The 14,782-nt window shown below is 38.5% G+C and overlaps 1 protein-coding gene across 1 annotated transcript; it reads right to left on the reverse strand.

Moving 5' to 3' along the window:
* Positions 1–3,528: 3,528 nt before the first annotated feature.
* Positions 3,529–12,344, reverse strand: LOC127426151 (prolargin-like). Its single transcript, XM_051672730.1, has 3 exons — positions 12,184–12,344; positions 5,843–6,819; positions 3,529–4,487 (listed from the first exon to the last, which is right to left on the reverse strand). Exons 2-3 carry the CDS (start codon positions 6,813–6,815, stop codon positions 4,324–4,326), a joined length of 1,137 nt encoding a protein of 378 aa, XP_051528690.1. The 5' UTR covers positions 6,816–6,819; positions 12,184–12,344; the 3' UTR covers positions 3,529–4,323.
* Between the last annotated feature and the right edge of the window lie 2,438 nt (positions 12,345–14,782).

A 14,782-nucleotide genomic window follows, 5' to 3' on the forward strand; every position in this document is an offset into this window, starting at 1 on the left:
GTAAAAATGAAATTCAGTGTGTTCTTGATCTTAGAGCAAAACTCCACACTTTGGGTCAACTAACACAGGAGAATTTGCTCCAAGCACAAGAACGACAAAGCCGGCTGTATGATAGGGGAGCTTGGCTATGGGAATTTGCACAGGGAGACAAAGTGCTTGTATTACTCCCAACCTCGAGCTCTAAATTACTCGCCAAGTGGCAAGGGCCTTTTGAGGTCACACGACGAAAGGGAGATCTCGATTATGAGGTAAAACGAACAGATAGAGGTGATGCATCTCAAATATACCACCTAAACCTCCTAAAACTATGGAGGGAGGCAGTTCCTGTGACATTGGCAATGGTAGTTCCGGAGAGGGCGGAACTCGGGCCAGAGATGAATGTAAAAGCCAATCATGTCTCCCCAGTCACTTGTGGAGTGACTAGCCAGACTCACAGCAAACCCCAAGAAGTGTGCAATTGGATGGGTGGAGGTACCACTGGGGTTCCACTTGGGTCACGGGCAGGTGTGCACCCAAATTGATAAGACCGCAGTGGTTGCGGGTTGCCCAAGACCCAAGACCAAAAAGGAGGTGAGACAGTTCCTGGGGCTGGCTGGCTGGCTATTATAAAAGGTTTGTGCCTAATTATTCAGATGTCACCAGCCCACTGACTCACTAAAAATGGAGCTCCAGACCCGGTCCAGTGGATGGAGCAGTGTCAACAGGCATTTATACAGGTGAAAGCTGCACTTTGTGACGGGCCGCTTTTACATGCACCTAATTTCTCTCTCACAATTGTTTTGAAGATGGATACTTCGGACAATGGGCTGGGGGTGGTGCTCTCGCAGGTGGTGGAGGAGGAGTTGCCGGTGCTGTACATTAGTCGCAAACTATTGCTGAGAGAGACTAAGTACAGCACCATTGAAAAGGAATGTCTGGCCATCAAATTGGCTGTTCTCACCCTCTGATACTATCTGTTGGGGCATGCCTTCACCCTCTGTTCTGACCACGCACCACTCCAGTGGCTCCACCGCATGAAGGATACTAATGCATGGATCACACGTTGGTATCTGGCTTTACAGCCTTTTAAGTTCGAGGTGGTCCACAGACCAGGGGCGTGGATGGCTGTTGCTGACTTTCTCTTTAGGGGCCAGATGGCTCCCTGGCCTGAATCTGGCGGTGGGGGTATGTGGAGATGGTGGAGGGTGTGGTGGAATGTTCGTCTGGAGAGAGAGAGAGAAGCAGTAAGGGTGCACACACCTCAGCACAATATGTCTAACACCTGTTTCTGATTGCAGTGAGCAATGGGGAGAGCGATATAAGGAGGAACCATGCTAGAGACTGGGAGAGAGGGCTAGCACACACATGCCCTGACTGTGTTCCATTTAAATTAATGTTTTTGAGTTAAGGAAATAAAAGTTTATCTGTTTGAGTTGGTCACGTTTCCCGTTTCCTCCTTGCCTCCACAAATGAACCCCGTTACAGCAATACTTTAGGCAATTGCAGAATAGTCCCATTAGTCACATATACACTTCGGAAAATTGACACAACTATTTCTGGGCTTAAAAGATACAAAAACCAAATCAATGCGAAACATTGTATCTCAACAGGAATACAATGTGTCCCCCTATGCACTACTTAAAGCCCGATGTGGCCCTTTTACCAAAGTGTATAGAGAATGGTGCGGAAAACAAAAAAACAACCAGTGAGCGGCAGTTCTGTGGACGAAAACGCCTTGTTTATGAGAGAGGTCAATGGAGAATGGCCAGTCTGGTTCGAGCTGACAGAAAGGCTACGGTAACTCAGATAACCACTCTGTAGAACTGTAGTGAGCAGAATAGCATCTCAGAATGCACAACATGTCGAACCTTGAGGTGGATGGGCTACAACAGCAGAAGACCACGTTGGATGGAGGGTAGGATGATGGTTGTTGGAGTGGAAAGACTAACTAAATTGCACCCAAGACAAAAAATGACCAAAACGGCAATTGTGAGTGGGGTGGCCACCCCTGTTCAGAAATGCTTTTCTGCATAGCACTGTTGTAACGTTAGTTTATTTGGGTTACTGTCACCTTCCTGTCGGCTTGGACCAGTCTGGCTATTCTCCTCTAACCTCTGTCATTAACAAGCCATTTTCACCCACAGAACTGCCGCTTGCTGGATGTTTTTGTTTTTCGCACCATTCTCTTTACACTCTAGAGACTGTTGCTTGTGAAAAACCAGGAGATCAGCAGTTATAGAAATAATCAAACCAGCCCATCTGGCACCAACAATCATGCCACGGTCTAAATAACTGAGATCACATTTTTCCCCATTCTGATGGTTGATGTGAACATTAACTGAAGCTCCTGACCCATATCTGCATGATTTTAGTCATTACACTGCTGCCACATGATTGGCTGATTAGATAATCGCATGAATAAGTAGATGTACAGGTGTACCTCATAAAGTGGCCGGTGAGTGTATATATATATATATATATATATATATATATATATATATATATATATATATATATATATATATATATATATATATTGGGGGGCCAAACTGGAAATAATCATATAAAATCTTAATATATACTTGTAATTCCAGATATATGAATCAAAATATATAGTTGTAAATCTGAGTATATAAATATATATATATATATATATCTGAATATATACTTATATATATATATATATATATATATATATATATATATATATATATATATATATATATATATATATATATATGGTCCTTTGTCACAGTCAAAGATGGCAGACTTCTCTAATTATTCTGCTGAATAGTGGCTCAACAGCTCAAAAGCTCGCAGCCACAACGCTCATCTAGGCTTCTATATTTATCGGTTGAAAGGCGATGAAATACCAGTTCCGGGTTTGGATTTGTCTGAAGTGCAAAACACTACACAACAGCTTTTCCTCATGTTTTTCATTGTTAAAATAGCCAAATCTCTCGGATAATTCCCCCTGTTATTCTCATAGGAATGAATGAGTAACTATGGTAAGGGGGAATCGATAATCCCCACAGTAAACCATGCCCCCAGTGTATGACGCATTATCTATTAAGGACCCCAAAGTCTAAGGACCATTTATCATCCATGCTGCAGCCAGCCTTCAATTTAATAAAGCAGAACAAGACTCCACTTGTTTGAATCTTAAGAGCTCCTTGGTCTGGATAACTGATTTGTATCATCATTTTGCAATTCAGAATAAATTAGACATGGGATCAACTTTTAATTTAACGTTTTATTTAAGAACATCTGTCTATGATAATTCCTGATCATAAAGTTATAACTATATGTTCAGATTCTTTTTATGTCATATTGTTATTTTTTTATTTTTTTTATTTATTTGGTAATCAGTATTATGCTACAAATGCTGTCGACTGAGCTTAACTTGTATTGAACCTGGAATATTACTATCATCAGCCTAATTTAATTTAACAGTAGCTTATATGTATTTTTATTTTGTTTTGAATTGAATTGAATGCTGTTATAGAGAACTTACAGAGCAAGACAGAAGGTTAATGAATACTCAGTGTGTATAACATGGAATAGAACATTTATTTATACAGAAATATTCACACAAGAAAAAGGCAGGGCTAAACACAGTACCTTAAAAACACAGGCACATTAAGGACATTTTCAACTACACAGTAGTTACATTATTCCCCCTTTTATCATTCCCTACTATTCCATGACGTGTCCATCTACACTGTAAAAATTGAAAACATGCATACCCAAAAGTGCTATTTCTATCTGATCTGACCATTAAAAATATTTTCTTTGGTAACCTAATGTAGTCAGGTTAGTTTAGTCATATTTAATAATATTTTTGACCAGTTAAAACCAGCTATGTCGGTTACCTCAAGAAACATATTACTTTGCTTGACAAAACATTTTGTACAGTGTAGAGTTTTCTTTATAGTCCTCTTTGTTCTTTTACCCTTATAGACCAATACACCTTTTTACTGATTATTTGTTAGTTGTAACTAGACTCGTCTGTAGCACAGTATGTCGGTTAATGTACCTTTATTTTTAGGGTTTATTTAACTCTGCTTGTAGTCATTGCTGCTGCATCTGTATAATTAGATAAACACTTAATGCAGAATACTCATGCTCAATTGTATTCAAGGCAGGAAGTTCAATAAATATGGTGCATTGAATGTTCGTAGGTTACACATTAAAACATATCTGAACATAAAGGAAAAAATGCATTGCCATTCTCAATTCCTTACTTGTTTTCTGTCGTACTGTTTGATTCAATCAGTACTGTCAAGTTGACAGGAAGGCCTGATCGTGCATAGGCATGTATCTGTTCATGACTCATAACATCTTCTATATTACTATGGCGTGTAGGTGCCTGAAACACATAATGACATCCAGGGGGACAGGAGGACTCAGATGATTACCATCCAGCCGCAGGAATCTCAGTTTGGGTGCACTGTCCTCATCATTTAGGCTGTGAGAATTAGAGGGGCAGATCTCTGTGCCATTTACACCTGCAAAGATAAATAACTGTTATTCAACATTCTAACTGTTAAAAGAAATTACAAGGTAAGATTAAAGGTGAAGTGTGTAATTTTTGCACCACTATCGTCACCAAACAGGATTGCCAAAATAACTAGATAGGTAAATTTTCGAGGAAAATGTTTGTGGTGCTTGCCATGGCCTCAGTACACTGCCGCAAGTCAAAAAAGACCGCCCCCATGTCTCTATGAAGTTCTGGTGCCGAGATATGTTTGGGTCCAGTTAACATATGGTCTCTAGGGTGCTCTGTATGGTTGTTGGGTGTGTTGCCAGTGTTATACTTAAAGGCTGCTTACTAACCCGAGTAAAAATGAGTCCACCCCTACGATGTTCTGGTGCCAAGATATGCTGGGTCAAGTTTCTAAATAGTTGCTAGGGTGCTGACTTAATGATGACTCGATGTTGAGATCTGGGCACTGTGGGAACCATACTATCTGTCACGGGACTCCTTGTTCTAATCTATTCTATTCTATATTCAAAAGGGATGTTTGAAAACCTAAAATTGATATTTCCTATTGACACACTAAAGCAGAAGATATAACATAACCGTCTTGAGACATATGTTTTTGTGAAACGCCTAATGTGCCTAAGGCTTTTGCACAGTACAGTAAGCCTATGGGGTTTGGTTGCTAGAGTGCTCTGGATGGTTACTATTCCATGACTAGGCAGTTGCTTGCTAGCCTGAGTCAAAAGAGCCCACCCCCATGTTTCTACGACATTCAGATCTGGTGATATGAACACTTTAATCACTTTGCAATGTTAACTCAATGGGGATTTTTTTGTCTGATTTTTAACATGCTGGGCGAACATCATATGCTCGATCACTTATAAAAGTTATAGAACATGTCTCCTGAATAAGTCGGTCAATTTGACACCTCGTTCATGGGTTTACGACAAATGGTTAAGGACTAGATGCCGAAATTTGCGTGGAAGAAGAATAATTAGTTTGGGGATTTATGAAAATCTTTGGTGCTAAAGCAAGCACCACTAATAATTGTACTCAAACAGGTTTACCAAATGTTCCCCCCATCTTCCATTGCTCGGCAAAACAGATCCCATCCCAAACTCGCACCATTGGTTGAGCCAAAATTACACCACCTCCACACCCCACCCACCCCCACCCCAACCCCCTTTAGGATCCTCAAACAAACAGAGCAATGTTTTGAAAAGTGCCACAGTATTTTTACTGGGATAACAGCAGGGATAGAAAAAATGACACACAACTTTAAAAGTTGACAGGAAAATAACACTGTAGATAAATTACTCTTTGCAGCAATGAAAAATTCTGTAACTCAGTATCTATTCAACTAAATGTTATAGGACATACTCTCAATGTTGTTGTTGTTGAGGTGAAGTTGTTCCAGCTCAGAGCTGAACACTGGAACAGTGCTCAGCTTGTTATGAGCCAAATGCAAATCCAACAGTGAGCTCACATTGAACACCATCTTTGGAATGCCCTTGTCACTAAGCTGGTTGTAGTTAAGTCTCACAAAGGCTAGGTTTGTAAAGTCCTTGAAGTAGTTCTTTGGAATCTCCTCAATGTTATTTCTGTCCAAGAAAAGTTGGAAGATATTATTTGGTACATTAGTGGGCATCTTCCTGAGGATATTATGGGCCAGGTTGAGCTGAACCAAGTTCTTCAGATCTTTGAAGATGTTCTTGCTCAAGCCACTGTCACTAATCCTGTTGTGATGCAGATCCAGGAGTACAAGATGTTCCATCTTGTAAAATGCTCCAGGAGGGATCTTTGAGATTTGATTGCGGCTGAGTCTAAGCTGCTCCAGACCAACCGGCAGGTCATTGGGCACCTCCTTAAGCTGGTTCCTCTCCATATAGAGGTAGAGTAGATTTGGCAGCTTCTCAAATACTTGTTTCTCCACCGAACGAATGCGGTTGTTTCCCAGGTTTATCCACATAAGCTCAGTGCAGTTGTTAAAGGAGTCTGCAGACATTTGATCAATGTAGTTGTTCTGCAGGTAAAGATAGTGGATGCGGGATGGGATGATCGGGATCTTCCGGAGGTTGCGGTTTTCACAGTACAAGGCATTTGGGTACGATGGGGGGCAGAAACACTCTCTGGGGCAGTCTGGGAATATAGAAGGAGGACCTAGGATTGGAGGGGGGAAGTCTGTGGGTTCCCGGGGTTCAAGCGCAGGTTTTGGGACAGGGGAGGAAGGTTTCTTAGGGGCAGGAGGTTTCTTGGTGGTAGGTGGGCGGACAGGCTTTGGCTTTCGCTGGCCTGAGACATCCGCGATCAGAAAAAGGACAAGCAGAGAGCAGTATGCAAGCCCAGCTTTCATGGTCCTGAATAGAGAAAAAACAAAGGAAACATCATTCTACTTCATCATATGCTAATAGTGGAATCATATAAATCCTTTCAAGATGAGTTCTCCCTTAAGATCACAGCTAGAAAGAATTAGATAGAAATCATATACAGTGGCCCCAACAAGTATTTGGACACTTAAAAATCTGCGGTTTTATAATTACTTTATTATCTTAAAGTCTTAAAGTGATTCTCAGTGGATGTATGAAGTTTTATAGCAGAGTAACCACAGGTGTACTTAATCACATTAAATATGGATTCTCTCCAATAACATTTGGCAACCAGAAACGTATTTTTGAAAAAAGTTTTGCTTGATAAGATTGCTTATGCTATTGATTTCTATATGAATCCGCCTTGGTTTGATATTTTATTTGATGTGAGCTAATTCCTAAAGTGCATACTATTTGATTTAATTTCAGGCTTCAGTGTGGAGAGGTATTTTTCTATACTGATATTACATGATTATTGCAGGTTGCCATATCTTGGGTATACAGTAGAATTACAGTCAGACACAGACTTAAAGGAATATTCCAGGTTCAATACAACTTAAGCTCAATCGACAGAATTTGTGGCATAATGTTCATTACCACAAGCAAATTATTTAGACTTGTCCCTCCATTAAAAAAGAAAAGAAAATGAAAAAAAAAGAAAAGAAACAAAAGAAAAGGAGGTTGCAGTAAGACACTTACAATGGAAGTGAATGGGGCCAATTTTTGGAGGGTTTAAAGGCAGAAATGTGATGCATATCATTTTATAAAAGCCCTCACATTTATTCTTCTGTTAAAACTTTTATATTATTTGAGCTGTAAAGTTGTTTAAATTGTTTTTTTGTTTTAGGATTTACTGGGCTACGTCCAGGGTTGGGGAGTAACGGAATACATGTAACGGGATTACGTATTTAAAATACAAAATATAAGAAACTGTATTCCACTACAGTTACAATTTAAATAATTGGTAATTACAATACAGCTACATTCAAAAAGTATTTTGATTACTGAAGAGATTACTTTGCATTTTATTGTCATTTGTTTCATTTAATATGATGCTATCCAAAGTGCATGTGAAAAGCAGTGAAACACTTTCTTATGATGTGTTACATTCATACGAGCAGACAGAGAAGTAAGTTTAAAGTAAGTTTGGAGCAGAAGAAATAGAAATAAACCTTGTGTTAATTGTCAGCTTTACGCTAAGCTTAAATGCTATTTCTAGCCATTTTACATGCATGTTACCAGGCACAATCATATTTTTTGATCACGTCGGATCATAATTTCTTTTATTCTAGTAAGGGCAAATACTTATGATATTAGGGCAAAAATCATATTCTTGATAATAATTTTTGTATTGTTTTCCTGTAAAAAATATCTAAAAATCCTTAAAACAAGATAAATTTGATTGATGTTGTTTTAGAAACAGCACTGCATAAGATATTTAGGTTTTTCAGAGAATGTATTATTAACATATGTATTTTGTCTTACTGTACTGGCAGAGTTTTTATAGTCAAAACAAGTGAAAAAATGTACCAGTGCTGAAGAAGTAATCCAAAGTATTTAGAATACGTTACTGACCTTGAGTAATCTAACGAAATAAGTTACAAATTACATTTTCCAGCATGTATTCTGTAATCTGTAGTGGAATACATTTCAAAAGTAACCCTCCCAACACTGGCTATGTCACCATGGCAACGAAGTTGTAAAATTGAATGTATCTTTACACAGAAAAGGTTAAGTGATTTTATCACACTAAAATCATGTTAATATATATATATATATATATATATATATATATATATATATATATATATATATATATATATTACCATAAACCTCCACTTTCACTTTCACTTTTACATTCTTCTTTTATTTTTGGCAATTCACATTCTTTGTGCATATCACCTACTGGTCGGGGCTGGTCAAAGGTGGTGATTTAAAGTAAAAAAGGACTTAAATATTGATCTGTTTCTCGCCCACACCTATCATAGCTCTTCAGATTAAATGGATTTAACCACTGGAGTCATTTAGATTAAAAGATTTGCTGCCTTTATGTGATTTTCACTTGCATGGACCTACAGAGCTGAGATATTCTTCTAAAAATCTTCACTTGTGTTCTGCAGAAGAGAAAGTCATTAACATCTGGGAAGGATATGAGAGTGAGTAAATGCTTAGAGAATTTTCATTTTTGGGTGAACTATCCCTTTAAAAGTGATTTTAAAACAAGCAGTCATGTACTGCCACTCTCCCAGTCTGGCTGGATTATTACGACTTCTACAGATAAAAAAAAAAATAAAAAATTATCTCTTGATTTACATGTTTGTCTGCCCAAGGCTCTGATAATGGCTCTATTGTGAAAGCAAGACCTGGGAAGGAGTAAGTTGTAATGAGAGAAACAGGCTAAAAACCCATGGGAGCTTAGAGGAAACGAATGGCTGGACACAATCTGCCACATTTGATCATTTTACCAGGATTATATCATTACTTCAAAGAAATATCACTGTACAAACTAAACAGACTAGCAATGTCCAAACACCTTGAATGCCTGCTCATTCAAAAGTGCTTTTCAGAATGTTTTTTTTGTTTGTTTTTTTTTTTTACATTTATTAGTGAGTTTGAGTTCACAGGCAGCGCAAAATATAAAGTCACTTAATAGGTCTTATCCAAAAACAAGTGCACAACTTTCCTAGACTGGTGCCCAAATTTATGAGATAATGCAATTGTCACATCTCTTTTAGGTTCAGGTCTGAACTTTGACTAGACCTGATTGAAATATGTTAATTTAGCTTTTTGGCCTTTCTGCTGTTGAAGTTGTCAATTGTTTTGCTGTGCAACAAAACTATGCAACAGCTCTATGCATTTGCAGAGAAGTGACCAGAGGGAATGTTCTGAAACAAAGCAGAATTCTTGGTTTCTTCAGTTTTACTTCTAGTTTAGACTTTTGACGTTTTTGGGGTCCTTGGTGACTTCAAACCACATTTTTTTGGCTGGCTGTCTACTCCTGGAAAGTGATCTTGAGTTGAAGAATATTGCTCTCACTCTATTTCAGTAGAGTACCAGAGAGAGAAATGGCTTTAGGTAAACAGACTGAAACATTTCAACATCTTTTTTTCTGATCAGAGCCTAGAGTAGACAATAAGATTAAATAGAGAGCAAACTGGGACTTTTGCCTAAGTCTCTTGCTTCTCAATTATTATTTTTTTTTCTTTTCCTGAGAACAATATTAAAGTCATTTTTTACTATAAATTCTCCTCCCTGCTCAGTAGGTGGTGATGCATGAATGCGGATCACCAAAAACAAAAGAAGAAGAATGTGAAAATGGTGATTTGTTGTAAAAAAAAAAAGGACTTAAATATTTATCTGTTTCTCTCCATCACCTATCATATCACTTCTGAAGATATAGATTTAACCACTGGAGTCTTCTGGATTACTGTTATGCTGCCTTTATGTGCTTTTTAGACCTTCAAAATTGTGGCCACCATTCACTTGCACTGTGAGCACCTACAGAGCTAAGATATTTAATGAAGTTCTCAATTATGTTTTATTTCAGTTTTCTGGGCTGTTAAAGAGCAACATCTGAGCAAATCTTATATCATATTTTTGGGGCAAGACCTAAAATCATGCTATTGTTTTGCCTGCAGAAATAATTTCACCAGAATAACTATATGTTTGATGCATCCTATGCAGAGACTCAGGCACTAAACAAGGAGCAGTGTAGAGAGGGTCTGATAAATGATCACAATCAGATGTTTGGCTCAGAGTGTCTGGCCAAGTGTCAGCTTCATGGTCATGGAGAGTAGGCAGCAGAGGCCTTAGGAGAATGGAAATCTGGGAAAATGTGGGTTTGTTTTAGTAACTCTGCTCAAGGGCAAAGATTTAGCGTGGGGGGTTTGCAACGTGAAACATTTACATGTTCCCATTGATTATGGTATAAATATTAGGGGGGCTGTACTTTCTTGTTTTATGGGGTATTGATTATGGGGGGGGGTTGGATTAGAATAGTTCACGCCCATCCCCCCTGGAATCTATGCCCCTGACTCTGCTGCATGCCTGCTTTAGGTGCAGTGCAAATGAAAGCATGCTTCATTAGATGAAAAACATGATTTCAAATGGAAATACTGATGAACTAAACAAAATAATATTTATGGTCATATAGAATTAATAAGGAGATTTAGGTCCTTATGGAGCAAAATAACACAAATGCATAATAATATAAACATGGTATGAGTCAGCGCAGGATGGTATCCAAAAAGAGGGAACTACTGGATTTTAGAGTTGGTGAGAGGTCAACTAGAGAAAAGAGACACATACATAATTTTCCGATCAATACAAAGGTGGTCTGACCAAGAAACAGATCGGCTAGAGACATTATAGGTCTGTTACTTAAGCAGGTAATATGATTAATAAAACTGTAGCAGTAAATCGATAAAAGAGGCTTCTACTGTGTTGATTAGATTCATTTTAAGGTGTAAGCTAGCTATGAGTTTGATGGCAGTTGCTAGTGGAATCACTTCTCTCCAACTAGGCTTTGTTATACACTGTTAGATTTTTAATTTTTTTAAATCATATTTTGTTTTTCTGACTGGATTCTGTCTTGTTTTGAAACAATGTTTTGATATGGTGGAGGTAAGACTTGGTTAGGTTAAAAACACATCTGCTGAAAAATTTTATAAATGATTATTGTCACTAATAATGGATTGTTTAAGGAACCTATTTTATGGTTTGTCCTTAAATGGGATTCAGTAAATGGTAGTACCATTTATTATGGAATTATAATGGAATTTATATTGTTAGCAGCTAAGGAAAAGTCACAACATTCAAAAAAACTGAGACAATAGAAGGCTAAAATCTTGTACGGGAGCCTCTTCGTGATTTACCATTGCACTTATAGTGTTAATATGAAAAATCTGGACATTAAGTACTAAGAAGTTTGTGCATGACTCAGTGTTGTAAACCAAATCCCAGTGTTGAAACCTACAACTTTGTGCCAGCCAAAATAACAATGCCATTACTTTCAACAGCTTTGACTAAATGTAATTTAATTTCTGAAGGTTTAGGGCTTCTTTAAAAGGCGAATACAGGTAAAGTGGGACAACTCATAAAGTTTTTGTTTTTTATATTTCTTCCTTTTTCCTCTGTATAGTGTAGTGAAGATCTTAAGCTATTTAGAATAGTATTGTGTAAGGGGCAAAGCCATTTGGCTTAGTATTTTAAAACAATGCCAGTTTTAAATTATTAGTAAATTTCCCACTTTACCTGTTTTTATTGATGTGCCTTTTCTTGCCAGGATCCTAGGTGGCACTGATCAGTATGTACCTATGTTGCTTGTCTCTTCTGAAACTACAAAATATTTCTTACCTTTTGCTGGTTCCTGCCCTCGTTTGATGAAAAGCTGTCACTTTACTTTCACAGATTTTCTCCGCCACTTTTCTTTCTCCTCTTTCTTTCCCCCTCTTGCCTCCGTACTTTCCTTGTTCTCCTCTGCTAAGCAGGCTGCTTATTGGGTCTTTCCCTCTTTTCCTTCTGAATGTCAACAGTTCTTTCTCCCTGCCCCGCCTTCAGGGAAATTGCCAAATTGAATCAAAAACATCCATCCCTCAACTATACAAGATCTGTTCTCATCACTCCTCCTCTGTATACACGGATGTATGTAATCAAGAGTCAATCAGAGGACCAGAGGGCCTGGAGGAAGGAGTGGAGGGTGATTCAGAAAGTTTGGGGATCAGAACTCTGCTGGTCTGACATAGTGTACCCCTATTCAGCACTGTCCGCCGCAGAGTTTCCGCTAAGACATTTTGGTTCCGGCCAATGTGTCCGGGAATGATATGGTTTGCCGGACAAATTGGAAAAAATCTGGTAATTTCATTTCAGTGTTTATTTTGCGCTGTAACGTGATGGACTATGCATAATAGTGTGATATAATGACACAAAGTGAACATTACATTTTTTTTTTTTTTTTTTAAAGAATAAAAGAAAAGAAAAATGGTTGTCATGGAATTAGTCTAATTAAACAAATCAGTTTGTCATTGAATTAGTGTCTAATTAAAAATAAAACATTCAACAATGAGCAAAAGTGCATGGGCAAAGCGAAAAAAAAATGACTGAATTTGCCACATGCACTTTTGTTTACAAAGAAATATTAAAATAACAAAAATGGTTAGGTTCTGTTTATGCAATATGAATAATATGCTTCTTATCTGACACACGCATATGTGTTTCATGTGAGTGTTGCGTGCGCTTTCTCTGGAGCACACAAGTGCGGGCGAGTTCAGCAGGCTTCCTGAAATTTACAGGAAATCTAAAGCGGGATCACTCGCGCTATTAATAATTTTTGTCCCAGAGGAAACCCAGAAGAGAAAAAACATTGAACGGGAGGACTCCCAAACAATTCAAGAAAATGAGGAGCTTGCTGTTAAAATAGGTGGGACATCTGGAGATCAAATGAAGCATGCAAAAGAATATTATGAAAGCCAAAAGATGCACTCTGCATTATTTTGGTCATGTATGTTTTTGCAAGAAGGGTTTATAATTATTTGATATTTATTTTCTCCAAGAAGTGTTTCTTTTCTTTTTTCTTATTTTTAATTTTTTTTTAGATACTTATGTAGCTTATATTCTTTATTCCATTGCTTTGGGAAGATCTTACATTTCTTGAGGAAAGTTTTAATGGTCAAAAGCATATCAGACTGAAATGTGGCATAATGCAGGGCGGACTGGCCATAGGGAGAACCGGGACTTTTCCTGGCGGGCAGGCCACGAAACGGGGCCGAACGGGCGGTGATAAGCTGAAACGGGCTGCCGCGTTATGCCGAACGGGCCACGACTGGCTGAAGAGCGTCGCAGAACGGCGCAGTGATATGCTGAAGGGGGCCATGATATGCAGAAAAGGACAGCAACAAACCTTACTGCTCAACAACTTTTTGGACAGCGACAACAAAAATTTTCATAGGATAAAAACTCCTCCAAAAGATGCAAAGCTGTTTTAATGTGAGACGTGAGACAGGAATAACGCAGGCAGCTTTTGCCAGTTGCAGTCATGGATTAGGCTTCGGAGAATGTGGAAACCTCCATGGCAGCGAAATACTGTAATCATGAGGATGGTGTCACACTGTGCATTTGTGGCATCAACTAAAGGGGTTCCTGATGCTTCATGTTAATATTTTTTACCAGACATTGTGTCCGACCATGTTTGAATTTGTTGGACATTAGGACATTTTAACGGTCAAAACCCGGTAAATACCAGCTAATTAGAAACACTGGTCCACTGCCTGGTCATGAGAATCCTTGGGGTAGTTAATCAGGCTTGTGCCTTGTTTTAGTTTAGAACTGGAGAGTTCTGAAAAACTTCCCTTTTTTCTGGCTTTTGCATACTTTTTTTATTTATTTTTTGTAAAAAAAAAATGTCCCTTTTCTTCCAATTTGGAATGCCCAATTCCCACTACTTAGTAGGTCCTCGTGGTAGCGCGGTTACTCACCTCAGTCCGGGTGGTGGAGGACAAGTCTCAGTTGCCTCCGCTTCTGAGACTGCCAATCCATACATCTTATTACGTGGCTCGTTGTGCATGACACCGCGGTGACTCCGCATGTGGAGGCTCATGCTACCCTCCGCAATCCACGCACAACTTACCACGTGCCCCATTAAGAGCGAGAACCACTAATCACGACCATGAGGAGGTTACCCCATGTGGCTCTACCCTCCCTAGTTCACCCAAAAATGAAAATTATCTCATCTTTTACTCACCCTGATTCCATCCCAGATGTGTATGACTTTATTTCTTCTGCATGACACAAACAAAGTTTTTTAGAAGAATAGTGCAGCTCTGTAGGTCCTTTCAATGCAAATGAATGGTGACCAGACCTTTTAAGCTCCAAATATCACATAAAGGCAGCATAAAAGTAAAAAGCAATATGATAGGTGTGGATGAGAAACAGATCAATATTTAAGTCCATTTTTACT

Source organism: Myxocyprinus asiaticus, chromosome 35 (genome assembly GCF_019703515.2).
Source record: "Myxocyprinus asiaticus isolate MX2 ecotype Aquarium Trade chromosome 35, UBuf_Myxa_2, whole genome shotgun sequence".
Classification (NCBI taxonomy): domain Eukaryota; kingdom Metazoa; phylum Chordata; class Actinopteri; order Cypriniformes; family Catostomidae; genus Myxocyprinus; species Myxocyprinus asiaticus.